The sequence below is a fragment of the Camelus bactrianus genome, chromosome 1 (genome assembly GCF_048773025.1).
Source record: "Camelus bactrianus isolate YW-2024 breed Bactrian camel chromosome 1, ASM4877302v1, whole genome shotgun sequence".
NCBI classification, from domain to species: domain Eukaryota; kingdom Metazoa; phylum Chordata; class Mammalia; order Artiodactyla; family Camelidae; genus Camelus; species Camelus bactrianus.
In genome coordinates, this window is record NC_133539.1 from 93,176,215 (window position 1) to 93,203,651 (window position 27,437).

At 41.4% G+C, this 27,437-nt stretch overlaps 1 protein-coding gene across 2 annotated transcripts in view; it reads left to right on the plus strand.

Moving 5' to 3' along the window:
• LOC105066711 (1-phosphatidylinositol 4,5-bisphosphate phosphodiesterase eta-1) overlaps nucleotides 1–27,437 on the plus strand; it is a 76,720-nt gene that overhangs the window by 29,863 nt on the left and 19,420 nt on the right. For both annotated transcript variants that reach the window (XM_045514499.2, XM_045514500.2), the window contains exons 7-10: nucleotides 4,866–4,973; nucleotides 16,269–16,430; nucleotides 21,535–21,606; nucleotides 24,544–24,635. In XM_045514499.2, coding sequence (XP_045370455.2) covers nucleotides 4,866–4,973; nucleotides 16,269–16,430; nucleotides 21,535–21,606; nucleotides 24,544–24,635 — 434 coding nt within the window. The remainder of the gene's footprint in view (nucleotides 1–4,865; nucleotides 4,974–16,268; nucleotides 16,431–21,534; nucleotides 21,607–24,543; nucleotides 24,636–27,437) is intronic.

A 27,437-nucleotide genomic window follows, 5' to 3' on the forward strand; every position in this document is an offset into this window, starting at 1 on the left:
CAGTGGTGCGGGCTGCAGGTATTTCAAAGAAGATGAGGTCTACTTGCTAGTAGTAACCTTTGGAAAGGCTATTTTTTCTTTAAATCCTTGAATTTTCCTTTAAAGGAAATTTCCTAGATTTGTGGACCAGCACATTCCCATTGGAAGCAACAACAAAGGAACTGATTTTCTTAGTTTCTTTAGCATCAGCGCGATCTCTGGTCCAAAAGGCAACATTTGAATGACTACTTACTACTTTGGAGACTGGCAAGTTAGTTATTGTAACACATGTACTTTCCAACTGTGTGTGTGTGTACACACATGTACACACACACACACAAATATATACAGTAGTTCCTTGGTATCCTCAGGGGATTTGTTCCAAATCTGCGATGCTGAAGTCCCTCGTATGAAATGGCCTAGTACAGTAAGCCCTTCACATCCGAGGATTCAAGTAACCCTTGGATACGGAGGGCTGACTCTGTGTGTGTGTGTGTTTGTGTATCCTGAAAAGTAAACAAAAATTTGCTTTTGAACAAAAATGATAACAAACAGCAATTTTCCGTTGACTTGTTGCTGAAAGAAACCTTAACTGGTCCAAGGCTTTTACTTTTACAGATGTGCCAGAAGTGTCAACAGAGTTGTTACCACTCTCCTGGGCTTAGGCAACTAGCAGCTAAGGGGTAGCTATGGTTCCTGTCTCTTGCTATATTTCCATACACCATGGAGGACTTAATCTCATTCTTGAGCGTAACTCCTGCATATAATAGTATGTAGATCAGAAGGGGACAACTAGGTCATTCTTTATTTATACTAAACCACTGTTAAGTTCATAAAATTCTACCTAAGTTTATAATTTAGGAGTAACACTATTAACAACAGGCATTAAAAAACAGTGTTGCTTTCTTTTCCTATCTGCCTGGATACAGTGTCTTTCAAGGACCAGCAGAGGGGAGGGTACAGCTCAGTGGTAGAGTACATGCCTAGCATGCATGAGGTCCTGGAGTCAATCCCCAGTATCTCCATTAAGAAACAAATAAATAAACCCAATTACTCCCCCAACAAAATTTTTAAAATGAAATATAAATAAAATTTTTTAAAAAAAGCATGTTTGGGCAGAGACCAAAGCTACCATTACTTGCCAAAACACACCAGGGTCAATTCCTCCTGATTAAGGGGAAAAGAAAAAAAAAAGGGACAAGCAATATGGAAAAATTTGGCAGAAAATATGGCCCTAATGTCTTTTAATTAGATTTTGAAAAGACTGAAAATGAGGGCACCTTGTGAATACTCTGGGATGGCAGCTTTCTCTTTATTCCCTCACCTGCTGCCACACTTCAGTGAAGGGGATTGGAGCTCAGTGCCGCTGCCAGGCCGGCCCGTCACTAAATGCTCATGATGGTTAAACTTTCCTTTCCTTCCTGTGGTGTCAGAACCAAGTGCATCACTCAAGGGTTGCTATTCCTTATTTGGTAATGTTAGTTTTTAAAAATTGAAGTATAGTTGGTTTACAGTGTTTGTTAGTTTCTGGTGTACAGCTCAGTGATTCAGTTATATATATATTCTTTTTCATATTAGTTTTCATTATAGGTTATTACAAGATATTGACTATAGTTCCCTGTGCTGTACAGTAGGACCTTGTTGTTTATCTGTTTTATGTATAATAGTATCTGCAAATCCTGAACTCCCAATTTGTCCCTCCATCCCCCCTCTTTTAGGTTGAAGAAAATGTTTAAGTATCCAAACTCCCAAGAGGTTTAAAATCAAGAGTTTGGATTCCTTTTTTTTTTTAATTGCAGTATAGCTGATTTACAATGTTGTGTTAATTACTGGTGTACAGCATAGTGATTCATGTATACATATACATGTATTCCTTTTCATATTCTGTTTCATTATAGACCATTACGAGGCATTGAGTATAGTTCCCTGTGCTATAAAGTAAGACTTTGTTGTTTATTTTATGTATAGTAGTGAGTATCCTTAATCAAGTTTTGGTTTTTTTTTCCCCCATTACATAAGTGATTCAGTCAGCTTTGAAACTATCACTAAGCCAAGCATCCAGGGTCAAGAGCTTTGGGTATTACACAAGGTGCAGGAAAACTAGGAGGGAGATTTCTCTGACAGCCCGACTGTGCTGGTGGTCTTGTGGAGGGAGAGAAGCAGGTGGGGGACAGATTTAGAGTGTGAAAGGGGGGCCACTTGTGGAGTGGAGAGCAGGAGGACTGGAAGTCACTGGAGCTGGAGCTGAGAGAGGGTCAGCCTGGGAAGTAGTCAGAGGTGATGGTTAGAAATTTGTCATTATTTTAGACTTACAAGCATGTGACCATCCTTCCATGTTTAAGGAATTTCCCCCATCTTTATGTTTTGAGAAGCTAAAAATGCTAGACATTTTGTTTTGCTGTATTCCTCTCACTGGAAGGGGGTCACGAGGTCCAGTCCACACTCAGGGGGATGAAGTTATAGAAGGGCCTGAATACCAAGAGGTAGGAACCATTGGGGTTCCTAAAGGCTGCCTACGACAGTGACCTTGGCCATTAGCCTCAGAGCTGGATTCTGCACCCCAGCTCCCGCCCACTAAAGATTCTGGGAGCAATTCAATTTCTGCTTGCCGGTAAGATGCTCTACTGATATAGATGGTTAGCTGCCCTAGAAGCCCTTATCAGGCCCTTGGGCCATCCCTTCCGCTTCTGCTTTTTATTTACTTGTACTTTTTCTGAATATAGATTGGGAAATGTAGAAAAGGAGAAAATAACCATTACCTGTAATACTGCTACCCAAATGTTCTTACTCTTAATAATTGATCATTTCTCTTGATGGAGTTTTTCCATGAGTTTTTTTTCGTTGTTGTTGTTCTCTGTAACTTCTTTTTTTTAATTGAAGTACAGTCAATTACAATGTGTCAATTTCTGGTATACAGCACAATGTTCCAGTCATGCATATACATACAAATATTTGTTTTCATATTTTTTTCCATTAAAGATTATTACAAGATATTGAACACAATACCCTGTGCTATACAAAAGAAACTGTTTTTAAAATCTATTTTTATATATAGTGGCTAACATTTGTAAATCTCAAACTCCCACATTTATCTCTTCTCACCCTTCTTTCCCTGGTAACCATAAGATTGTTTACTAAGTCTATGAATCTGTTTCTGTTTTGTAGATGAGTTCATAGTGTTTGTTTGTTTGTTTTAGATTCCACATATGTGTAATATAATATGGTATTTCCCTTTCTCTTTCTGGCTTACTTCACTTAGAATGACAGTCTTCAGGTCCATCCATGTTGCTGCAAATGGCATTATTTTATTCTTTCTATGGCTGAGTAGTATTCCCTTGTATTTATATTTACCACATCTTCTTTATCCAGTCATCTGTCAATGGACATTTAGGTTGCTTCCATGTCTTGGCTATTGTATATAGTGCTGCTGTGAACGTTGGGGTGCATGCATCTTTTCACATTAGCATTCCCTCAGGATCCCTGAGTTTTTATGCATTATTGAGATCATGCTTTAATATGTGTATATAATTCTGTATGTTGGATTTTCTACCATTTTGTTGTAAGAATTCCCCCGTGTTGTCTAAAAGCCTCTGATTGCTAGTGGATGCTGGTGAGTGGTTACAAGGGCCCTGCTCCAGCCAGGCAGTGGTCTCATTGCATCGTCCCTGAAGACGGGCCTGGGCAGTGCAGAGGGCCCAGCCAGCACCGGGGAAGGACACATTCAACCTGCTTGGGAGGATAAGATGCTCTAAGGACATGGGGTGGGGCTATGCCTATTAAGATGAGTCATAGATGCTCGAACAGAAGACTGGTCTGATTTTTATTTATAAACAAGATGCAGGTTCAAGCTCCATTATGTAAGTTACAGGCTTGGCCATAGTTTTTTACCCACCATGTGCTACAGTAAAAATTAATTGTATGTAATTGGAAGTAATAAAACTGACTTCTCTTGAAAGACTCTTCTCCCCTTGTTTTGCCTCTAATTCAAACTATCTGCCTTATAGTCAGTCTGAAGTAATGACTGGCAAAGGGATAATACATTTTATTTTCATTTTTCAAGTTTTAAAAATTATTTTTAATTGAAGGAGAATTGATTTACAATGTGTTTGTTTCTGGTGTACAGCATAGTGATTCAGTTACACATATCTATGTTCTTAAACATTATTTTTAATTATGGTAAAATATACACAACGTAAAACTTACTGTTTTAACCATTTTTAAGTGTACAGTTCAGTAATAAGTACATTCACGTTGCTGTGTACAGAACTCTTTTCATCTTGCACAACCCCATACTCATTAAATTCCATACTCATTAAACAATTCCCCCCATCTTTGCTGCCAATCCCCTCCCCCAGCTCCTGGAAACCACTGTTTTACTTCTTGTCTCTATCAATTTAGCTACTCTGGGTACCTTATATAAGTGGAATCATACAGCACTTGTCCTTTTGTGACTGTCTTATTTCATTTAGCCTGGTGTCCTCAAGGTTCATCCCTTTTGTGGCACGTCATAAATTCCTTACTTTTCAAAGCTAAATAATATTTCATTGTATGCATATGCCACATTTTGCTTATCCATTCATCTGTTGGTAGACACTGGGATATTTCTACCTTTTGGCTGTTGTGAATTTTAATTTTAATTTTTTCTTTTTTTTAACTGAAGTATGGTTGATTTACAATATTATATTAGTTTCAAGTACATAATAATTCAATATTTTTATGGATTATACTCTATTTAAAGTTATTATAAAATAATGGCTATATTTCCATGTGTTATGCAATATATTCTTGTGACTTATTTATTTTATACATGGTAGTTTGTACCTCTTAATCCCCTACCTCTCTTGCTGAATTTTCACTTTTAAATGGAACATTTTGTGTCATTTGAGGGCAAGAAGCTGCCTTATCACCTTGGAGATGATGCAGAGGAAGGGGAGGTTTCCGATGAAGACAGCGCAGATGAAATTGAAGATGAGTGCAAGTTCAAGCTCCATTATGTAAGTTACAGGCTTGGCTGTACTTTTTGCCCTCTGCGCTACAGCAAAAATTGCTGCTCTATTGTAATCTTCACAAAAACAGTGGCTATAGTGTAAAAAAGGGTATTTATTGAGAGTTACTTTGTGTGCTGTTACACAGGCTCACAAATGTTTATTGAGTGAATGAGTCAAGGATTCTTGTGTCTCAGGGTTGGAAGAAATGTTAGTGATTAACCCATCTGACCCTCTTTCCAGGGATAAATTCCCTCCTTTTACAACTTGGGTAAAAACTCAAATTGCAGTTGGAAATGTCACTGTCTGATGAAATAAACTGGCTTTAGCATTGTCTCCCTGCCTCCTGCTGGCAGCTCCAGCTTGCTGCCTGCCAGGTTTGGCTCGCAGAACCCACTGCATGTGGGTCTGCTCTTCTAGAATGTTCATCCCCTCCCTGAGGGAATGCACCTGGGACCAGAGGATTTCCAAGTTCTTTCAGAAATGAGTCTCTTAGCTAAAACTTTAATCTGCTACATCTTAGATAAAATGGCACAGAATAGTTTGTAACCTGCATGGTGCTTCAGACCCCTGTCCTAGTTGAAGGAGCTGCCTTTGTGGAAAAGCACCATTTAGCGAGGTCATCAAGGGAAGTGCTAACCTGGCAGAAATGTAATGTTTAAAGACCTCCTCCACACCCTGCCGCTGTCACCATGAGGGGCTTGGACTTCTTGACCTCCCCCACCTTCTGCCTCTCACGTGATTGCCAGGATCACAGGACGATCTGAGAGTAGCACCTGCTCACATTAGTTTGTTATAGGGTTTACAGTTTCATTTCTGTAGTAAAGTAGTATTCCTCTAGGCATCAGGACTATTATTCTACCCTCTAAAAAAAAAGAGAAATGTTGTACAAAATCTTCTAAGGTACATCATTGCCCTGAATTCAATGATTACACATTGAAAACCGTCTACTCTCTTCTAGAAAATAGTAACTGTGGTGGCTTCTTACATGTATTAAAGGGAGCTGGTATTCTTTTCAAAGAGGGCAACAGCTTAATGACAGCTGAAGTCTCAGTAGATAGTTCTTTCTTGGCTTTAGTGCATTTTAAAAGGGATGAATTGGAGAAGATTCAGCTTGAAGTGCAAAGGAAAAATTGCCATCTGTATTAATCTATTGACCTTTAATAGTTTTTACTGACTCAGTTAAACACCACTAACTAACAAGGCTGTGATTACAGAACATGTAAGTAGATTTAAATAAGTAGAAATACGGTTAATATCTTAGTTTCTTTTTCGCTCTTCCAGCTACTTGCTATTTTGGTAATTACTTCTGATTATAGGTAACTTAGTTCTTGTTTTTTTTTAAGCTTTATTTTATAAACCAAATTTTTGTCTCTGAATTTCATTGTCTTTGCCTCTTGTTTCCCAAAACTCTTGGTTGCCAGCCTGAGTAATCTGTCATTCGGCAGCAAGGAACAGTCTTGACTAAGTTGTGTGTTTAGAGAATGCAGTTTTTAGTGAAACTGGTGGAAATTTAGCTACTATCACCCTAGTCATTTATTGCTCTGAGTAAAACCCAAGTTATTGTAGTTTCTACATCCTCCCAGTAACATTAGTTTTCTTCTAATGTCAGCCTTCTAATTTTCTAAGTTACACATCTGTAATTGTAAAAGAGAATTAGCTATAGTTTTATGGAAACAAGTCAGTAACGTCACGAGTGAAAATACCGACTGGGTTCCTCTCATCTTCAGAGTCTCTTCACTGTTGCCTAGAAACACGTACAGGTAGATAGTTTAGAATGTGATTCCATAAAGACAGATGTGCTCTTTCATTTGGATTCTTTAACTTGGGCCTAAGTGAAGGTGGAGAGCGCCTGACCTGTAACATTTTACAGGGGTCTCTTTGTTAGATGTTAGGATAGTAAATACAGAAAGGAACCAGTATTCTGACGGAAATATGTAAGGTTTTTACTCATCTTTTTCAAATCTTTTATCTCTATTTTTGAGCTCTTCTGAAAAAAGGCAGTGCTGTATTTAGAAAGCCAAGTGTTATCCTGTAATCAGTCAATTTTGGTCCTGTTGTCAGCCGAGGACTCAGATGCCTTTATCTGAGTGTTGAATGTAAATTGCCTGATCATATTTCTGCAAAAAGAGGCTGTACTGTGCATAGTTGATATGAAACCAATAATTACCTTAGAGAAAGTTCTTAACCTCCCTTTCAAGTTAACAGAATGTGGTTAGATTTATAAGTTATACCTGAATTACTGTAATAGATGAAGATTCTAGCTTAGCACTCATGAACACTGGAATGCTTGCTCTCATGGGGCCATGTTGAACAAATATTTTTTAGTTAAAAAAAATTTTTTTTTTTTAGTAGGGGTAGGTGGTTAGGTTTGCTTATTTATTTTTAGAGGAGGTACTGGGGATTGAACCCAGGACCTTGTGTATGCTAAGCATGCACTCTACTTGAACTATACCCTCCCCCCCAACAAAGTTTTATTGGGGAACTCCTGCTGGAGATGCAGCCAACGTGCTTTAGGTGCTGGAGCATACAGCAATAAACAAAACAGACAAAAATTTGCTTTTGTGGGGTTTAATACATTGATGAGAAAAGGGAGGGTAGGCAGGATATAAAACACGTAAGTAACATGTCTAGTGTACTAGGCAGTGATAAGTGCTAAAGGGAAAAAGGGAGGGAAGACGTGTAGGAAGTGTGCGTGCACGTGGGCATGTGCCTGCCTACATACGTGCACATGTGTGTCTGAAGGGTCTATTGCTGTTTTAGGTGGGAGGACCAGGAAAGGTCTCACCAAGAAGGTAACAAGTGAGTAAAGACTTGAAAGAAGTGAAGTTAGCCATGCTGATATCTGGGGAAGAGTGTTCCAGGCAGAGGGAACAGCAAATGCACTGTCAGAGGCAGAATCTGGGGCTCGCCTGGCATCACCCCAGCATTAGAAGCAGAAAGGGAGGCGGGATTCTCGCACCGGTCTTCTTTCTTCTCTTAGTCTACTGTCTACTTAAGGCATTCAAACCCCACCAAAAGCTTTTGCTCTTTTAATAAACACTTTCTGTTGTTGAATTAATTGAATCCTTTAAGCTTCTGCCTCATTGTTTTGTGGCTTCAGCCATAGAGAAAATCAGGCTCATAATGCAGTAAGCCATAGGTAAAGCCGGTGTGTTCAGTGACCCAAGAATCACACAGCTCAGAGACTCGGGGGATGATTTCCTTTCAACTACAGTGCAGTAATCTAACAGATGTGATTCAGTGAGGCCAGCTCACCATTATTCATCTTTATGGGGTCCTCTAATGTCAGCGTGCCTTGCAGACTTTCCACCCCCATATTTCAGCCTCACTGACTATTTTTCTCTTCTGGGTTACTCAATATCTTCTTTTCTTGCACTCTCTGCGTCTGGGTTCAGCCAGCTTCTTAGGCACAAATATCAAGCTCTCTATCTCCCTACGTGAAGCTCATCCCATGAACCCCAAGGCTTCCAACATGTTTAAATGAGCCCTGGTAGAGTAACATGTAACCACCTTTTGTATTAAATTAATATCCTAAGATCATTATTCGCTGTGTGTGTCTCACATTAAACATTTTAATAGTTTCCTCCCTTTCCACTACCTTAGTTACAGATTGACCTTCTTTCCTAAGGTATTTGTTATACGATTTGAGCCATTTTAAGGAGGATTATGAATCTTGTTGGTTTAAGACCTGTCAGCACTCAAGGAAGGGATGGTTGCCGCCTGAGGCTGTGAGGTCCTGGGGCTGAAAGCGCTCACTCAGTAAATGCCCACGGTGGGGGAGGGGGGCTGCTGTTGCATCCTGGTGACGAGGGGTGGGGAGCGGAAGGGGAGCTGAAGGTTCCAGTTGTTCCCTAGGACGTGATGCAGCTTCTGCCTCCATGCCCTGCCAGAGACGTGAGGTAATGAACGGTCAGGGTCTAACGTACTGCGCGCATTACCTCTGTGTGTGCATCTCCCTCACATCTCAGAGGTGCTGCCTTCTGACCATGACTATGGCTGAGAAGTCAACTACTCCCTGTTGGGAACCTGTCTTTCTATTCTATTTGTTCTGTAACTTCACTATTAAGTAAAAGGAGTGGGTTTATTTTGCTTAGCACTCAATCTCCACTTCCCACTAGAGAGCTCATGTTTTCTTTCATTCTGGAAAATTCTCAGCCACTTTTTTCTTTGGATATTGTTTTTGTGCCGTTTCATCAGTCTTTGTTTTCCTAGAAGCACTGTTAGATTGAAGTTGGAATCTCTTAGTCTATTCTCTATACTTCTTAGTTCTCCTTTATTTTCTTTATGTCTGTGCTGATTCTGGGTACTTTTCACAGTGTTATTTTTTAATTCAGTGATTATCTCCTTGACTATGTCTGGTCTAGAGGGTATCCCAGCTATCATTTTAATTTCAAAGCATATACACTTGATTTAAAAAAATTTTAAATCCACACCTGTTCTTATGTTATTATTTGGCTTCTTAGTTTCTTATTCTTTTTATGGGGCTACTTCTCCCTATCTTTGAGCATCTAAACATACTTTTTTTAAAGTGGAAAAAGTGAATCTCCATTCCATGTGTTGATGTTTCGGGCACTCCGTCTTAGCATTAGTTTCCTCTATGAGTTTTAGAATTTGGGGTTGAAGGTTCAGTTTTGAGTGAAATGTTTTTTCTCTTCCATTTTTTTTCTTTCTGTATTTGACCTTCTTATCTAGTGGTTTTGTGACTTCTTCCAATGGAACCCTAAGCATCACCCATCTGGTGCCCACACGTACACACACAGCCCACCTGTGCTCCAGGTTCCTAACCAGACAGTAGATTGATTGATTGGGAGTTCTCTGCCACTGGAGATGTTGAAGCTATTACCCATCCAGTCACCAAGCAAACCAACATTTTGCTTGTCTTCTCACTCCTGCCCCTTTGATACTAAATTTTTTTTATCTTCCACACAGTAGGGTTTTTTTTTTTAATGCTTCCTGTTACAAGCAAGGATCCCATTCCAGCTTTCATCACCACCTTGGTTCCATGTTATGAGACTAGCTCTCATATACTACAGCGTGGGGAGCGCCTTTAGTTTCTTTTGACTGTAAAGTGTAAATTCTTGACCACCTTTGCCCACTGTGAATGTGGAGCTCAGTTACATTTATGATCTGCAGTTCTCTTGTTTATATGAACCAAGATTATGACTTTTCTCCTTGTTAGCTCTTCTGTCATTGGAGCAGTGGGAGACTTCAGAGTATGAATGTACACTGTCGTATATGAACCCATATGTCTGTACAAATATATGTACCCAGACTTACATTCATTTTGGACTATATTTTTCTTTCTTTTTTCTTAAAGTATATAAAGAAAGTTTAATAAGATTTTTAAATGTTTGCTTAACAACTCTGACGAAACACTACCTTTTGCTACTTTCCTGACATAGTACTATTTTGTTTTTAAATATCTGAGCTAAAATCAGCTTTTAAATATCAACCATGTTTTCAGTCCTTGTTAACACCAGCACTATGGTAAGAACTTTATACTTACTTTCATCTTATTCCCAGAACTGTGGGGATGGAGTTGAAACTCTCCTTTCCAATGTTTGACAGATTGGGAAGATAGGGTTATGAGAGATGGAGTGACTAATCTAGTGATTAGTTCAGATGAGGAAAGTACATGGGCCATCCTTGGTTTCAAGCAGGATGTTGTGTACAACCCCTGAAATTATGTCTTTTGGGGAGTTCATCTAGCTGGAGAGAGACACTTACCACACCAGCAGCAAATCGTGAGTAGCAACAAATGTGACAAACTGTCATGCAATGTGGTCCTGACTCAGAAGAGAATGAGTTCAGAGAACAGAGAGCTGAGGTCGGGGGGAGTACCCAGAGAAGGTCAGGTGAGGTACTGGGGAGCTCAGGTTGGGAGCCAGCCTGCCCAGGTCAAACCTGGCTCTGCCGCTTGTTACCTTGATGACCTCAGGGAGCTCACTGGCCTCTCTGGACCTCAGTTTCTTCATCATCTTCTAAATGGACTTGAAAATAATACCTCGAAGTGTTTTTCCAGCTGTGTCTCTGCCTGGCTGCACCTTCATAAGTTGCATTCATGTTCCTGGGGAGGGGCTGTGCCAGTTGGTCTGAACTGTGGTAGTGATGCCCTCCCCGGCTGGCACGAACCTCCTTTGACCTGGAGGAGGAGGAGGTCTACAGTCCTAGGGTACTCCCACGACCGTGCACAAGGACATTGCGGGACAGGCCATAAAGATTATGAGAATCCTGAAATCCAGAACATTTTCTCTTTACCTTCCTGGGATCTCTACTACTTAATTAAAAGAGCTGTTACTATTTGAAGACTATCTTGAGATGAACAGAAAGAATAAGGATTCTAAATTCTGTCTGATTCGTACTGAAAGCAACTGACTTAATGGGCTCTATAAGAATAAGCACTTTCGTACATCTGAAACTAATACACTATTGTAACTATACTCCAATTTAAAAAAAAAAAGAAATAATGAGTGGAAATACGAGTCACTCTCATCCTTTGCCAGAGTGGCATAAATTTGACTTTTTATGTACTAAAGGAAGGAAATTATTCCTTTAAATCAGATTCAGCTAAATGATTATTTAACTGAAGGGGAAGAAAGAAAAACGATGATTGTGAGAGCTATTAGTAAGTTTATCGCCTGTAAAAAACTCAGAACAATGCCTGGCACATAACCTGTGCTCAGTAAACCTTAGATACAGTCAGTGTCAAGAACAGCAGCTGCGACATGATTATCGCTAACGCAAGGCCTGAGCTGCTCCCTGAGCAGAAGAAGGTGTTTTCAGGGAGTGAAAGGACCAAGCAGGCGACAGGAGAGGACAGGAATAAATGTGCAGCCTCGGATGCCTGAGAAGGGGCTGCTCTTCATCCGGGGACACTCAAGTGACCCACATGGAAAGCTGTGCTGCACTCACAAAGGGCAGCTAATCGGCCCTCCTTCCTGTCTGCAGACTTTAGCCCAGAGAGGGAAAAAAGGCATTTTGGAAGGGTGAGGTATTCTAGGGTTTTGGTTTTTTGTTTTTGTGTTTTAAAGCAAAGATCCTCAACTTTGGCTGCACATTGAAATGACAGGCAAGCTTCCCAAAATCCCAGTGCGTGGGTCCCACCCCAGAGATTGCCTTGTAGTCGGTCTGGGGCATGGCCTGGGATCTTGCTGCTCTCCCCAGTGAGCCCTGTGTGCAGCTGTGGGAGAGTCCCCTCTCCCTCTCTCTGGGGCAGCCCCTCTCGCCCACTCCCTCCCCTTTCCTGCTGTTTCCCAGCCTGGAGTGGTCAGCCTTCTGTGTTCCCAGTGATCCTTTCATTTCTCACTGGAAACAAAATCAGAATATGTGCAGTGTTGGATTTGTTTATTTGTGGCAGATATTCCTAGATCATATTTCTCTTGCGAAAATGGGAATTAGGAACCCTGACTGCTTCTCATGCGGGACCTACTCCAGACGTGGAAAGGCCGCCCTCCCCTCCTCCTGCTCCAGCTGCAGCACCCTCCCTCTCCCCTTGGCTCAGGGAACTGAAGAGCAAGATGCATGTGGCTTCCAGCTGTGGTCCCTGCGGCAGCTGCATGGTGGGCGACAGGTTGCCAGGTCAGGTGTCTGCCTCAGCTTTCTCTCACTAGTGCTACTGGGTTCCAGGCCAAATGATAAATATATTAATGAAACCTCAGCCACATGTTAATTTATTCTCATCCTGTAAGTCACAGGGAAGAAAAAGATCAACGGGCAGAAATATCATTCCTTCAGCAACTCCCGGTGTTGAGAGGATGTGAAGTGAATAATTGTAGCCTTTGTGTTAAGCATGCATTATTTCACCAGCACCAGTCAGTCCAGCTTTGTATTTTCAGCCTTGTTTTGCTGATGGTGAGTGTTTGGGCGTAATTGCCACAGTTCATCTCCTTGCCAACTCCTCTCGTGGCCCCGAGCCAGGGAAGGAAACTGATGCTTTCAGGGGGTGTTCTGTGTGACCCCGGGCACGCTAGGTGCTCTCACACGCTTTGTCTTTTGAACTCCCCAACAAACATGCTCCCTGCCAGGCTCTGGGTCCCTTGATGAAACGCGTTGGAAATTCGAGACCTGGAGTTCCTTTCTCAGGTTCACTGCTGACCTTAAGTGAAACCTACTGTTTTTCCACAGAAGGATTGTGGTGAGAGATTACCCAGGTGTCATACAGGAATAACAGTTGTTTAAAATATGAGCCTGCTCAATTGACTCAAGAATTTATCAAAAAAAAAAAGAATTTATCTTTTTCTGTAACAGTATAAAAGGGATGGCTGCCACACTGCATGATGAAATATATATAGAATTTTGAATCGAAAATCTTAGGTTCCAGTTCAGCTACTTAATAGGCAAGTGTGTTTGGACAGTCTCTCTGCCTCTGCATCACCAAGAGGAACATTTGGCTAGTCCTTGTGCCGCCTTAAAGGGTGTTGGGCGACTCAAATGAAGCGCTGTTACGTGACAGTGCCTTGTGAGCCTTAGCACAACATACGTGTAGTCTTAATTGCTTTTTCTGTATTTTCCTGTGCTCTTTTCTCCATGTTCACATGGTTCCTGGTTCTCATCAATGCTGTTTTCTCCAGGCCATTGCTTGTGCTGGAATGCTGTCACCCTGCTCTTGGCAAGATCGTCAACTCTTATTCATCTCAGTGGGTTGATTTGTGGCCCCTGAAATATATGTCCACGTCCTACCCGCTGGTACCTATGAATTTGGCCTTATTTGGAAAAAGAGTGTTTGTAAATGTAATTAAGTTAAGAATCTTGAGATGAGATCATTCTGGATTAATGGAGTGAGCCTTAAAAATCCAATGGTGTGTCCTTTGTGTGTGTGTGTGTGTATATGTGTATGTATAAGAGCAGCTCCCCCTTCATTATTGTTGGGAGTGGGGACACACAGGACAAGGCCATGTGAAGACAGAGGCGGGGACTGGAGCTCTGCTGCCACATGCTTGGCACCACCATAACTGGAAGGAGCAAGGAAGGATTTTTCCCTTGAGGAGGAAGTGTACCCTGCCCACAGCTGACTTCATACTTCTGGCCTCTAGAACTGTGAGAAAATAAGTATCTCTTGGTTTTAAGCTACCATGTTTGTGATAATTTGTTACAGCAGCCACAGGAACCTCATACACTCACCTTTGAAAGCTGGGCAAGAGGCCCCTCCTCTGTGTGCCCATCTGTCACTCTACTCCCCGCTGTTGTGTAATTATCCACTGATGTGTCTGGCTTCTCCTCGACACTGAGAGTTTTGTGACAGTGGGTTTGCGCCTTGTTAACGTTTTAACCTGGCAGAGCCACTCCGTGCCTGTTTGTTTTATGCAGAACGCTCTCAGACTCTCTTACCTTGATTGAACCCCCCACCAGCACATCGGCCTAGGCTCTTAGTGCTCATGGTGGGAACCATGTGTCTGGCTCTTCGTCTGTACGTACCTTTCCTCCTCCTGCACGTGCTGCCAGGTTAATAATATTTCTAAAGTACGACTCAGACACTTGTCTACCCAGAGACTCTCAGCTACTCCACACCTCTTGCTTTCAGGTGTCTCCACAACCTGGCCCCAAAGTGCTTTTCCATCTTTATCTGCCACTACCATCCTCAATGAATTTCCACTTTAGGGAAACTAATCTGTTCCTGTGTTTATAAAACACACTTTGCTAGATTGATGGAGGAGAGGGAAACCCATTTCTTCATCAATGTTAAGTTGTAGTTACCATGCCAAGCCCAGGGCATTCCCACCACTTCTTTGAGGTCTTCTTGGTCACCTAGGCGGGGATGCCATGTTCCTTCTCAGAACTGCTGTTGTACTGGTCGTCTGTGCCTCTGCAGGCCGCTGGGCAGACCAGAGTAGGCTATTTGGGGACATGCCTTTGCTAGCCTAATAGGGTGCTTGCTCCTGTGATGTCAAGGACCAGCCCTTTTCCATCTTTGTGTCTCCTCAGGCCCTGAGGGCCTCCAGTGAGGTGGAGTGCCTCATTCACTGGGTATATTAAAGATACTCATGCATGTGATATTATTGTAGGGAAATTAAATAATCTATCCTGATGTAGCCTTTTTTTCTCCAAATTTCCTTTAATGTTTGTATAGCTTTGCTCTTACAAGATTTTGTGTTACTATGTGTTATTGAAAAACTGCTCATTCTGTAGAATTTAAATTTTATGACCTCTTAGTAACAAATTTGCAAGTGGAAAAACGAGTCTTAAACTTTTGGTGAGGACTAGGGAAATTATTCTGGTGGAGGAGTGCCCCTTTCCTTACCTTGGGGTGGGTTGGCCTTTGGCAAGTGGCTGAAGAATTTACGGAGGGTGCTGGACATGGGGAGAGGTGAAGAGGGTGGAGGAAGGGAGAGCAGTGAGCAGAGCCTGGGTCGTTGGTTTCAGGTACGACAAGGTGGCCAGAAGGCTGTGCTAAGCAAGACTTCTAGGCAATCTGTGTACCTGGATCACCTAAAAATTGTGGAAGTCATCATCTAGACACAGGTAGAGCTTCGTTAACCAAGACGTTTGAGATTAATTGAGATCGTTAAGTATAGGGATGAATCATGGCACAGGGCAGTGGTGAGTTCCCTCCAATTACACAGTGGGACAGAGATAGGAAAGACATTTTATCTTGGAATAACCCTCATTTCCAGAGATTTCCATAGGATTCTTTTCCCCTCTGTAAAGGAAGTGATTTATTTTAAATAGCATATTTTAATTAATTAATTAATTAATTAATTAATTAATTAATTAATTAATTAATATTGAAGTACAGTCAATTACAATGTGTCAATCTCTGGTGCACAGCACACTATCCCCCATCTTGCATATGCATACATAAATTTGTTTTCATATTTTTTTCCATTAAACGTTATTGCAAGATATTGAGCATTAAGTAGCATATTCTTGCTCAAATTTACCTGTGTAGACATAGAAAACATAGTCTCCAAAAACTTTGCCAGGCCTTCCCTCTAGTGAAAGCATGGAATAGCACAGGGGCAGGGGCTTAGGAGCCCTGAGTTTGAATACTACCTCAGTGATTTACTAGCTTTGTTACCTCGAGCAACTTACTTAATTTCTCTAAGCATCAGATTCTGCATCTCTGATATGGAAATGATTATAGGACTATAAGGATGTTGAAAGTTGAATGTTCTTATATTAATCACTATTTTATGGGATTGTGGAGGCCTGGGGGAGAAGGACAACAGTGGTACAGCACGCTTAACGTCTTATAGGTGATGGAGAGATCAGCTACAGAAGCCACGCCGGCTTGAGTGAAGGGTGTACTCTAAGTGATTCTGTATTTCTTAAGGGAAATTGTTTCTGTTGCTTAACTCTTTGCAGAATAACGGGACCACTGAGCATCAGGTGGAATCTTTCATCAGGAAAAAACTGGAGTCGTTGTTAAAAGAATCTCAAATTCGAGACAAGGAAGATCCCGATAGTTTCACGGTGAGGGCGCTGCTGAAGGCCACGCATGAAGGCTTAAATGCACACCTGAAACAGGTATACAGTTCCCTCTTGTACTTGTCCTTTGACAGGAAAAAGAAAGCCCCTCATATGTTGTTTCTGATCATTTGATTGTTGTGGAATGCTGCTCCAGTTTCTTCTGTTTCTGTCCTCATATTGCTAGAGGAACAAAAATCTTTTCCTGCAAAATGATGTGAGCAGTAGTGAATAAAAGTCACATGGGCAGGTAGGGTAGAAATGACTCATATACGGCTTCACCGGGACCCTCGGGACAAAGCCCAGTGCCCCTGTGTTCACCTTTCCGGCATGTGCTCAGGTGTGGGTGGGGGCTCGAGACCACCACGTACTTTGCCCTCCCACCATCCCCATTCAGTCAACCTCTGTGCCCTTTTGACCACACCTCTGGAATGTGTCTGTCTACTTCTCTTCGTCTCCATGGCTATGTCCTAACTCAGGCCAGTGTCCACTCTCACCCAGACTTCTCTTGCCCTCTTTCAATCTAATCTCCACTCTGAAATCAGTGTGATGTTTTAAGAATACAAATCTGATCATGTCACACCACCGTTGCAAATTCTTCAGTGGCTTCCTGTCATGCTTGGAATAGAAGACAAACTCTTTAACCAGCCTTTCAAGGACCTACATAATTGCATCCTTACTGACCTCTCCAGTCTCAGATCTCGCCATTTTCACACCACCGCTGCCTGCAGTTGTCACACCAGCCACAACTGTCTAAATGCCCTGGTCCTCCTTGGATTCCATTTTCCTTGTCTGGAACACTCCGTTTCCACATCCACTGTGGCTAACTCCTACTTAGGCTTTTAAATCCCAGCGTCAATGTGATGTTTTAAACGAGCCCTACCTTGACCCCTGGATTAGGTTAGCTGTCCTCTTTATATGGTTGATGGTGGCCTGTTGTATCTTCTTTTTCATGAAGTTTTTTTTTTTTTTTTTAACACACTTGCAGTTACTCAGTATCTGTCTTCTCAACTAGACTGTAGATTCCATGAAGGCAGGAACCACGCCAGTATTGATGACTGTTATTTTTCTGACTTGAATAGGGCCTGGGACTTGAATAAGGCCTGTGTGACCTTCATATACAGTTGCTGAATGAATGAATGGTTTGGGCTCTGGTTGAGATTTTTATTCTGCTTTCTAATAAAAATAACATAAATGGGCAAGGAAGAGGGGTAGTGGTTTCTTGATGTTGTCACTGCAGGACACTGAGGGCATTTATTCTGGCCCAGAGATCCCTGTGGTCCCTGGCTTAGCCTTCCCTGCTCTTGCCGCCAGTCCTCCAGGGCTCAGAGCCCCCCAGGCAGAGGGAAGACCGTGCGGCGGTGACTACACTTGGAGCTGAGTGACCACTTAGCGTTGGTGGTTACTTTCTGGGGCCTGCAGAAGTCCGGCCATTCAGTCACCTGGCTATTGCCCAGGTCTGTTTCCTTTGCAAACATAGAAAACCCTAATTCAAAATGGCTTAACTAATGAACAAATATGTTGGGTCAGGTAAGTGGCAAGTTCATTTGCAGAGTGGCCTTCAAGGTGGGCTTAATTCAGAGGCTCAGCAGGGTCCTCAAAGACCCATCTTTCTGTTCTAACTACCACGTGATTAGCATCATCCCATGTCTGGTTCCCCCTCTCTTGATGGCTACGGGGTGACTAGGACCCTGAGCTACGTGTTTCTTGGTCCAAGTCCAACAGACCAGAGTTTGTGCCGAGCTCTGGTTGGGCAACTTAGCTCACATGCCCACCCCTGAGCTGATCACCATGGCCTTGGGTATGTGTCCTTCTTGGAGCAGTAATTTTGCAAGGGTAGGGATAATATTGGCATGCCAATGCCAATGAGAACTTAACCCTGGAACTGGCACCAAGGTCAGCCCCTCTGAAACTGCATATTGGAGGGGCAGAATGGAGAACCGGGGAGACAACCAAGATGGCAGTTGCTGCATTACTGCCCTTACAGTTTATCATACAGTTTTGAATTTTCTTAAACATTTCTATAAATAGCAGTAAGCCTCTTCCCTTCCTCTCTTCTCCTCCAGCCTCTTATTTTCAGCCACATGAATGTCTGTAAGATCACATTCAGTTAGCCCAGTCTGATTTCTGCCTCTTATCCCTGGTGAACTCTCTTTGGCTGATCTGAGCCATCACTTCCCCTTATGCTTTTGGAGAAGCTTTTGCCCCATCCTAGATCATTCCAACTGGAAAGGCCACAGTGGGTCTTGGAGATCTTTGAAGAAACAAATCAAGCCCATCTTTCTTTTTATGAAAGTGATCCTAGTGGTAATTTCCCCATCAGGTAAGATGGCAAGGGACCTCAACTTTCAGAGCTGTAGTGGAACAAGACTCATCCTCCTTTTACTTATTTTTTACTTTCCCTAAAATCTGGCTGACTGCGAGAATGCATTAGACTTGCATAAAGTAAATGGAGCCTGCAACTTTAATAAGCTGGACTATGAAGTGTTAAGGGTTTTAACCCTGCTGTTGGGTTAGGTTTTAAAATAAGATTTTCATTCAGTGGGCAAGTGAAGACAAGCCACTGTTGAGACAAGCCCATCTGTGTCAGATACATATGCATGTTTAGATGCAAGGCTGAGAATGTGCTGCGGGATTCAGGACAGCACGTCACTGCAGCTCCTTCTTCCCGGGTCGTCACTCAGCAGGGCAGCACTGTGTTCTTCTTGTGCCGTCTTTTCCCCGGAGATCCCGGCAGTGAAATACAAATGAAATTCTCATCCTTCATGCTGGAAGAACTTAGTGAGCTCAAGAAAGATGCCTGCCTTCCTGAGAGTTCTTGAATTCACTCCTTTCTCTAAATCCCAGCTGCGGCCATCTGGATAACCTTAATTATTCCCCAAATGGACTTTTCTAGCTCTTCTGCTGTCCTGCTCTCTCTCGTCTCTCAGTTACACTACTACCATAGTGATGTTGCAGATTTGTGCGTCGATCATGTCATTCTCCTATTTTAAACCATTCAAAGGCTCTTCATAGTTTAGAAGATAAAGTTCGAATTTAAGCTGTAGCCCAAAATATCCTTTGTCCATGATCTGACCCCTGCTCTGACACATCCACTCATGCACGTGTGTATAGTTCCTGGAAGGTTCCATGTTCCTAGCACTTGGCCTTTGTGTTTGCTCTTTCCTTGGCCACAACACACTTCCCCTTCCTCACCTCACATAGGTAATGTCTACCTATCTTCTGGCTTGAAGTCCTCCTTGATCCTCAAGTCTGGGCATGTTGCCTTCCCATGCCATCAGGCAGTGCCCTGAACTTTGCCCATCATAGTCTTATAGTGAGTTAAGATCATTTGTCTCCACCGTAAGAGTGTAAGCCCATTGAGGACAGAGTCTGCATCTCTCTTGTTTGCTTTCTCCCTTGTATGCATGTCAAGTTCCCAGCACAAGTTCTGACCCGTGAATTCAATGAAAGATGTGCTGATGCTCAAGAAGTCAGTATGGACACATATTTGTGTACATTCCTCTTCTGCATAGAGGGAATGCAGAGTGGGGCAGGGGAGCAAGCCAGAGAGGAGACTTCGAGCTACACAGTTTTATCACCAACTAGCTTTGTAACTTTGGGTACATTAACTAACCTTGCCATACTTTGATTTTTATTATCTGCAAAATTGGGATTTTAATTATACTGATGTCCACGGGTGGTTGTATACACTGAGAATATATGTAGTGCACTCAGTATGCTCCTTGGGGCATAGTAGGTGCCCACTGGATAGGATGACCCTGTTCCTCAACTTGCCTGGGAGAGCCCCGCTTTATCCCTATTGTCCCAGCGTAATTATTATAAGTGCCCCATTTCACTCTTAGTCCTGATTTGGACAATAAATAACATGGCCCCTCTGAGTTCCTTTCTGGTTTTAGGAGGTTAATTGGTCCCCTGCTCCCCCACCTCACAGATAAGAGAACTGAGGTCAAGAGAAGGGCCTTTGCCAAAGGACCTGTAGCTACTTGGTGGCAGAACTGGATCTCCTGACTTGGAGGGCAGAGTTACTTCTGTGACCACATCTGTCTACCTTCTTAATTCCAGGGTTTTTGAATAGTTAGTGATCAGTGTTAACAGATCTTCAAAGGCAGTCAATACATACAAACCAGTCAATGAAAATTACCCTGTAAACCTGCTTCTCACCCTCCTCCAGCATTGTCTGAACTGCCTCTTTCCCCAGCCCAGTTCTCATTTTTCCCCCTCCTCACCCCAAAATGCATCTTTAATTATTCGCTATGGATATATGCAGATGCTCTCCCTGACCTTTTGATTTTAGTGGTTTTGCTCACCCACGTTTATTGCACTTCCATGATTATCTCTGTTCAGCTGGAAGTCCTGGGAGGTCGGGGCCTGTTGGCCTCTCCTTACGTCATGTAATTAGCAGTGAATCACCTAATCATATTTTTAGGGATAACAATTGGATAAGAGTCTAAACCTTTTCAGCGAGCTGGCCTTTCTGTCCCCTGGAGTATGGAGAGCTCTAGCCTGGAAAAGTAATTCAGTGAGGAGGAATGCAGAGGCCACAGCACCTCTTTCCAGTGCTCGCCACAGAGGGAGTGATTTCAGTGAGCAGATAAGCTTTGTTGTAGTTTACTCAGTGAAGGAAAGAAAAACACTCTTACTACCTCCTAGATATACTTGGATTTTACTTATTTTTTAACATTTCCAAATTCCAAATAGCAGTATTCCATCAATGCGGTTACTTTTTTTTATTCACTGAATTGGCTCTTAATGACTTCTGGCCATTTTTAAAAAATTAAATCTGCTTTTAACTAAAGATGATTTATTCCCCCTTAGGGCATTCAAAAGAATACACTCTGGCTGTGGAGAGCCTTGTGAACGGGCCCTGGAGAGGCCTGCGTGTCTGGGTGTTTCCGAGAGGGCCCAGACCCCAACTTTGGGAAGGTGTTGGCAGTTGCCATCTCCTGGCTGGGGCCTGGGCCTCTCTGTGCAGTGTCCCCCCTCCATCCCCACCAAGAGAGAAACAGCCACTTTGGGGAAGTAGGGGGGGTGGAGCAGGAGGAGCTGAACAGGACCTGCTCCCTGCCCACCTAGAGTCAGAAGGAGGGAGGGACCCTGCCAGAACTAAGAAAGAGACAAAAGCAAAGAAGACAAATAGTCATATTATACTTTATTTTCTCAGCATCCAGATGTGAAGGAGAGTGGAAAGAAAGCACATGGACGATCCCTCATGACCAACTTTGGAAAACATAAGGTAGGAATTAAGAGCGATAAATGTATATGATTCAGTTAATGTAAAGAGTCTGGAAGGTAACAGGAGAATAGCACCTTGACCTTGGAATAACTGAAGATTTCCTAAACAGGAACCTAGAAAAGGAGAAAGTTGATGATTAAACTACTTTAAAATTTAAGAACATCTGTTCATCAAAAGTATCAAAGAGCAAATAGCATACTGGGAAAGGATATTTTCAATACACCTACCTGACAAAGGACTTGTGTCTTGAATATATAAAGAATTTCTACCAAAAGAAAAAAAAAAAAAACAGGGACCCAAAATTTTAAAAAATGGGCAAAAGGCTTACATGCGCTTCACAAAAGAAGATACCCAGGTGGCTAATATGGAGAAGGTCCTCACTGTCATCAATTCTCTGGGAAACAGAAACTAAAACAACGGTGAGATTCCACATCCACCCACCACAACAGCGAACACAGAGGCTGACAACCCTGTTTGTCAGAGAGGATGCTGGGCAACTTGAACTCTCATAAAGTGCTAACGGGAACCTTCATTTGTGCAGCTGCTTCACACTGTTTCACAGTATCGACTAAAGCCACACTGTGAACTGTATCTTACCAGTTCCATTTTTAGGGATGTGCCATGAGACTGAAACAATGATATTTACAGTGGCGTTACTTGTAATACAAACAGGAAACAGTTTGAATGTCCATTGACCATAGAATGAATACAAATTGTGGTGTATTCATACAGGGCGTATTTATCAGCAGTGAGCATGACAAAATTACAACTTCATGCAATAGTATGAGCTTTATGAACGTGACACTGAGCCAATGAAGCCAGACTCAAGAGAGTACATACAGTTTGATTCCATTTATATGAAGTTCCAAAATAGGCCAAAAAAAAAAAAAAAATCTCTGGGATAAAAGGCAAGATAAGAGATACCTTTGGGGAGAAGGTGATGACCAAACAGGAGACTCGGAAGGTTTTGGGGGCAGATAATATTCCGTTTCCTCATTTGAGTGGTTTCGCTTTGTGGAAAGTCATCATGCTGTACACCTATGATTCTTGTACTTTTCTAAACGTTCATGTGATACTTGAATAAAAAGGTAGCACATGTTAAATAAAAAATCAGTTATTAGGTGATGAACTTTCTGCATGAGGTTTCTCTAAGTCCATTTCTTTGGACTTTAAGGATTGCTGTATGTGGAATTTCCTGCCCCATCAATAGCATAATTTTTAAAAGGTTGGACAAAGTAGTCATAATAAACTGAAAACAGCCAAAATGTTCTCCCATAAAGACTGGTTAAATAAATCATGATTCACTCACACATTGGACAATTATGCAGCCATTAAAAGGTGATCTCTCTAAAGAGCTCAACATGCAAAATGTTAAAAAAGATGAAAAATTGGTTCTATGGTATGTTAACCATGATGTGTCAAAACTCTATGTCCAGAAAATATATCATCATTTCTCCAAATACCTGTCATTGGTGATTCATTACTTATTTCTACTTTTTGCACTTTATATTTAAAAATACCTTAAAAAGACAGATTTTTATTGTAATACCTCAGATTACCAGTTATATGTGGAATTGGAGAATATTTCATTTCTTGATTACAACTACTCATTTAAATTATTTTCCAAAGTAAATCTTTTAGGAAGTACTTTAGCTACTATAGAATTATAATTTATGATATGTCAAGTCCTAAGAATGAATGTCCACAAGGCTATTTATAGATTATTTTAGTATCAATAGAATGTGGCTTACAGAATGACTTTCCATGCCATTTCATTTAATCATCACAAAAATACTAATCCTTTAGAATAAGTATTACTGCCCTGCCCTTTAAAAAATCACAGTAGGAAGCTTGAGAAGTTAGCCAATTTATCTGCTTGGTGAGAGGCCCGTTTGGAACATGAGATCATCAGATACTGGGTTCCCACACCATGGACACTGAGGTTCTTGAGGCATAAATAAGACCAGAGAAGTTTCCAGACTAAATTGGTGCCTACTGTCAATACAATAGAGTTGAGTGTGTTTACGCCAACACTGTAGCTTAATTTTTTATTTGTTGAGAATGAGAAAACTCTGGAAGCTGATGTGGTCCTGTGGTAACGTGGAGATGGAGTCCCTTTCCTTTTCTAAGCCACGTTCCCCAGATGTCCAGGGTACTCTGTCTAGAAGTCCTCCCTTTGTTTGTAGAAGCTATGTTTTTGGTGGCCAGGTTTTCTTCAATTAGTAGGGTCCCTCCCCATGATATGTATGGTTGAGATATGTGTTGCCAAATATTGGGGTTATCTCCATTATGGTGGGGACAAAACTGCATGATTCCTAAGAGGATTTATGTCTATGAGCTGATCAGTCCAGAAGACACCAGATTACTCCTACAGTCTTTCAGCCTGAATGCTGTAGGTAACAATTTCCATTCTGCTCTAGAAATTAAAATGGGTCAAAATCTCAAAAGAACAAATTGATTTGAATGGGTTTTGGTGCCCATATTGAAAAGCAGGAATAGTAGTTATTCATTTTAAAAAATTACTATTTTTTAAAAAAAAATTATATCTACCTTTAATAAGTAAGTCAGTAGGAATAATGAGCTTCCTTTATAAGAGGAAATCCCTTAGAATCATTTAAATAGATACTACAACTTTGACCCCACCCCTCTTAGAAACCTTCAATGCATGACTAATAGTTTTTCTAAGATCTGCGTCTTGTGTGGTTTAAAAGTCAGTATTAGAGCATGAAACCCTCGGGTTCGCCTTAATATTTTAATATAGCTTTGGCCATAGACATGCTTGTTATTGAGGCAAGCTGCAATATTTGGTCAATTTTTTTCCTCTGAATTACTGTCCTTCTGTGTGTGTGTATTCTAAAGCCCATTTAATTCTCTGTACCTTGTGGATGTGCTGGATGCCGTGAGTCTGTATTAAGTTCACTCTGATTTTTCTGGCAGAAAACCACAAAATCACGGTCTAAATCCTGTAGTACTGAAGACGAGGAGGACACACAGCAGAATCCTGGCAAGGAGACTGGCCAGCTGTGCAGGTAAGAAAGCTCTCCACATTTCTTGCTCAGACTCCCAGGGCCTGTCCATCCTCATCAGCGTGGCTGTTTTAGTTGTGTGTGTCTGGAAAATCAGATCATAAAGTGAAGTGCTCAGTGCAGGGGGCATGTGAAGATCAACTGGGTATGAGGTGGTAATCCTCGTAGGACTTGCTGCTTAGTGCTCAGTGAGCGCCTAGTGCTAGCTGTACCAGTTGTCAGGTGAAAGGTGTCGTCAGAGGAGAGGGAGTGGCCCTGTGCACTAGTACAGGGGGCTCTCACAGGAGACTGAGGAGAAGAGAGATGATAAGCACATGTTATGGGCCAGGGGTATGAAAGCAGCCAGGCTTTAAACTCTTGTTCTTTCAACTTTAACGTGGGGAGGGGTCAGCTCTTCATTTGGATCTATTTCTTAGGGTCATTGTCAGGATTAAAGGAATTAAACTATTTAGCCTGATGAGCCCTACCCCAGTTAACTAAGTGTTCAAAAGTATTAGTTGTTATTTTCTTTACTTCTGCCAGCAGAATTCAGGATGAGTAAAATGACCGTAATTTTAGAACCTAAATTGTGACATAGGAGTTAATGTAGGACTTTCCGGCAGATGATGTACACAGTGTCACAAAAAATTGTAAATTACATCATTCATAAATAGATAGATATACAAACACACATATGCACGTGCATATATACACACCTGTGACTTTATCAAAAGACTGAATTAAACGAAATTGGAAGCATACAGGTCCTATGGGAATGAATAACACTTAGGGTTCAATTAAATTTTAAATTTTAGCTTCACTTCAACAGAATGTCCATACATAAAATAGTAACTAATTAGTAAGGGCAAAGGAGATGTTTGTAGTCCCTACACTAAACGTATGGAAAATTCAATATATAGTTACAGTAAAGGATATAAGAGAAAGAGAATCACCTTCCAGGAGACCTCTGCTGTGAATATTTGCAAATATAAGTTTGAGAAAGGCTCAACTCTGAATCATACAGCCAGGGAAGGAACAGTGTTTGAGGAAAGCCACGATAATCTTAATGCGTGCAAGTGAGACATCATTACAGGTATCACATGAAATTGTGTTGCATGCTGTTCTTAAGTCTATTAGAGATTTGCCCATAGTAATTGTCAAGGCCCAAGAACCTATGATGGTGTCCTTTTGAGACTTCAGTAAATGAATTCAATCCCAGGATAAGGATTAAAAAAGCTAACTTTAAGCAGAAGTTCTCTGTATTATAGAGTGTCTTCAGAGTTTTACTTGTAATTTCTAGGTATAACATCACATTAGAATCATTTGCCTTCATGAAATCAGATTTTCACCAATGGCTATAGAATTTATTAACTGTATGGTAAAGGAGGAACATGGGCTGTTCTAATTGATTTTTATAACTGTCTATGTTTATGTATTCTTCCTTGGCAAAATGAGTTGTTGACACATTTCTTAATTATTTTATTGAATGTATTTAAGTATTAGTATGGTAAGAATTTTTGTCTGATTTGTTCACTGTTTTACCTCCAATAGGTGCTCAATAAATATTCATTGAGTGAATAAATCTATTTCACCTCTCTAATTCCAGAACATTTCATCACACCAAAAATAAACTCTACCATAAGCAGCGACTTCCCGTCTTTCTCTCTCCCCCAGTCTCTGGCACCAACTAATACTCTCTGTCTCTATAGATTTGCCTTTTCTGGACATTATGTATAAATGGAATCCTACAATATTTGGCCTTTTTTGTCTGACTTCTTTCATTTAGTATAATGATTCCAAGATTCATCCATGTTGTAGAATGTATCACTGCTTCATTCCTTTTTATTGTTGAATAATATCCCATTGTATGAATATATTGCATTTTATTTATCCATTCATTCGTTGAAGGACATTTAGGTGGTTTTTATTTTTTTGGCTGTTATGAATAATGCTGCTATGAGCATTTATGTGTAAGTTTTTATGTGGACAGACATTTTTCTTTCTCTTGGGTATGTACTTAGAAGGGGAATTGCTGAGTCACATGGAAACTGTGTAATTTTTTGAGGGACTGCCAAACTATTGTGGCGAAGCAGTCATACCACTTCATATTCTCCAGCAATGTGTGAGCGTTCCAGTTTCTCCTCAGCCTTGCCAACACATCAACTCTACCTTTTCGGTTACAGCCATCCTAGTAGGTGTGTAGGTATCTCACTGTAGTTTTGGTTTGCATTTCCCTAACGACTAATGCTGTTGAGCGTATTTCATATTCTGGTTGGTTGGTCATTTGTGTATTTTCTTTGGTGAGGATTGGCGTTTTGGTGGTTAGATGTTCCCCTGAAGGGTAGAAGTGTGTCTGTGAGAAGAACGTGATAGTCTGTGGAAAACTGTACTGTGGTAAAGAGTGGTGGTAGAACTTGTACAGCTGTAGAGGAGACCCTGGGAGTGGTTTATAGGACAGAGAGAGCAAAGAATGGCTGTTTTATGAAAGTTGAAGACTAGGAAAATCATAAAGAAGAAATAAAAATCACTTGGAATTACACCTCTAAAAGATAATGACTATGGAAAGTTTGGTGTATTTCTCTTAAGATACATAATTCTTGTGTCCCACAATGCAATGAGTCTATTCCTTTTTGTCCAGGTTCTCCTCCATTAGTCCATGTCAAAGTGGAGCGGTTCCCTAGTAAGCTCCGGTGTTACTCCATCATGGGGTAATGGTGGAAATTAAGCCCTTCGCAGTAGAACTCACAAATTCAGAAGAGATTCCTGGCAGAGCAGTGAATAAAACCACATGAGTAGGGTGTTGTGGAGAGAATGCTGAACTAAAAA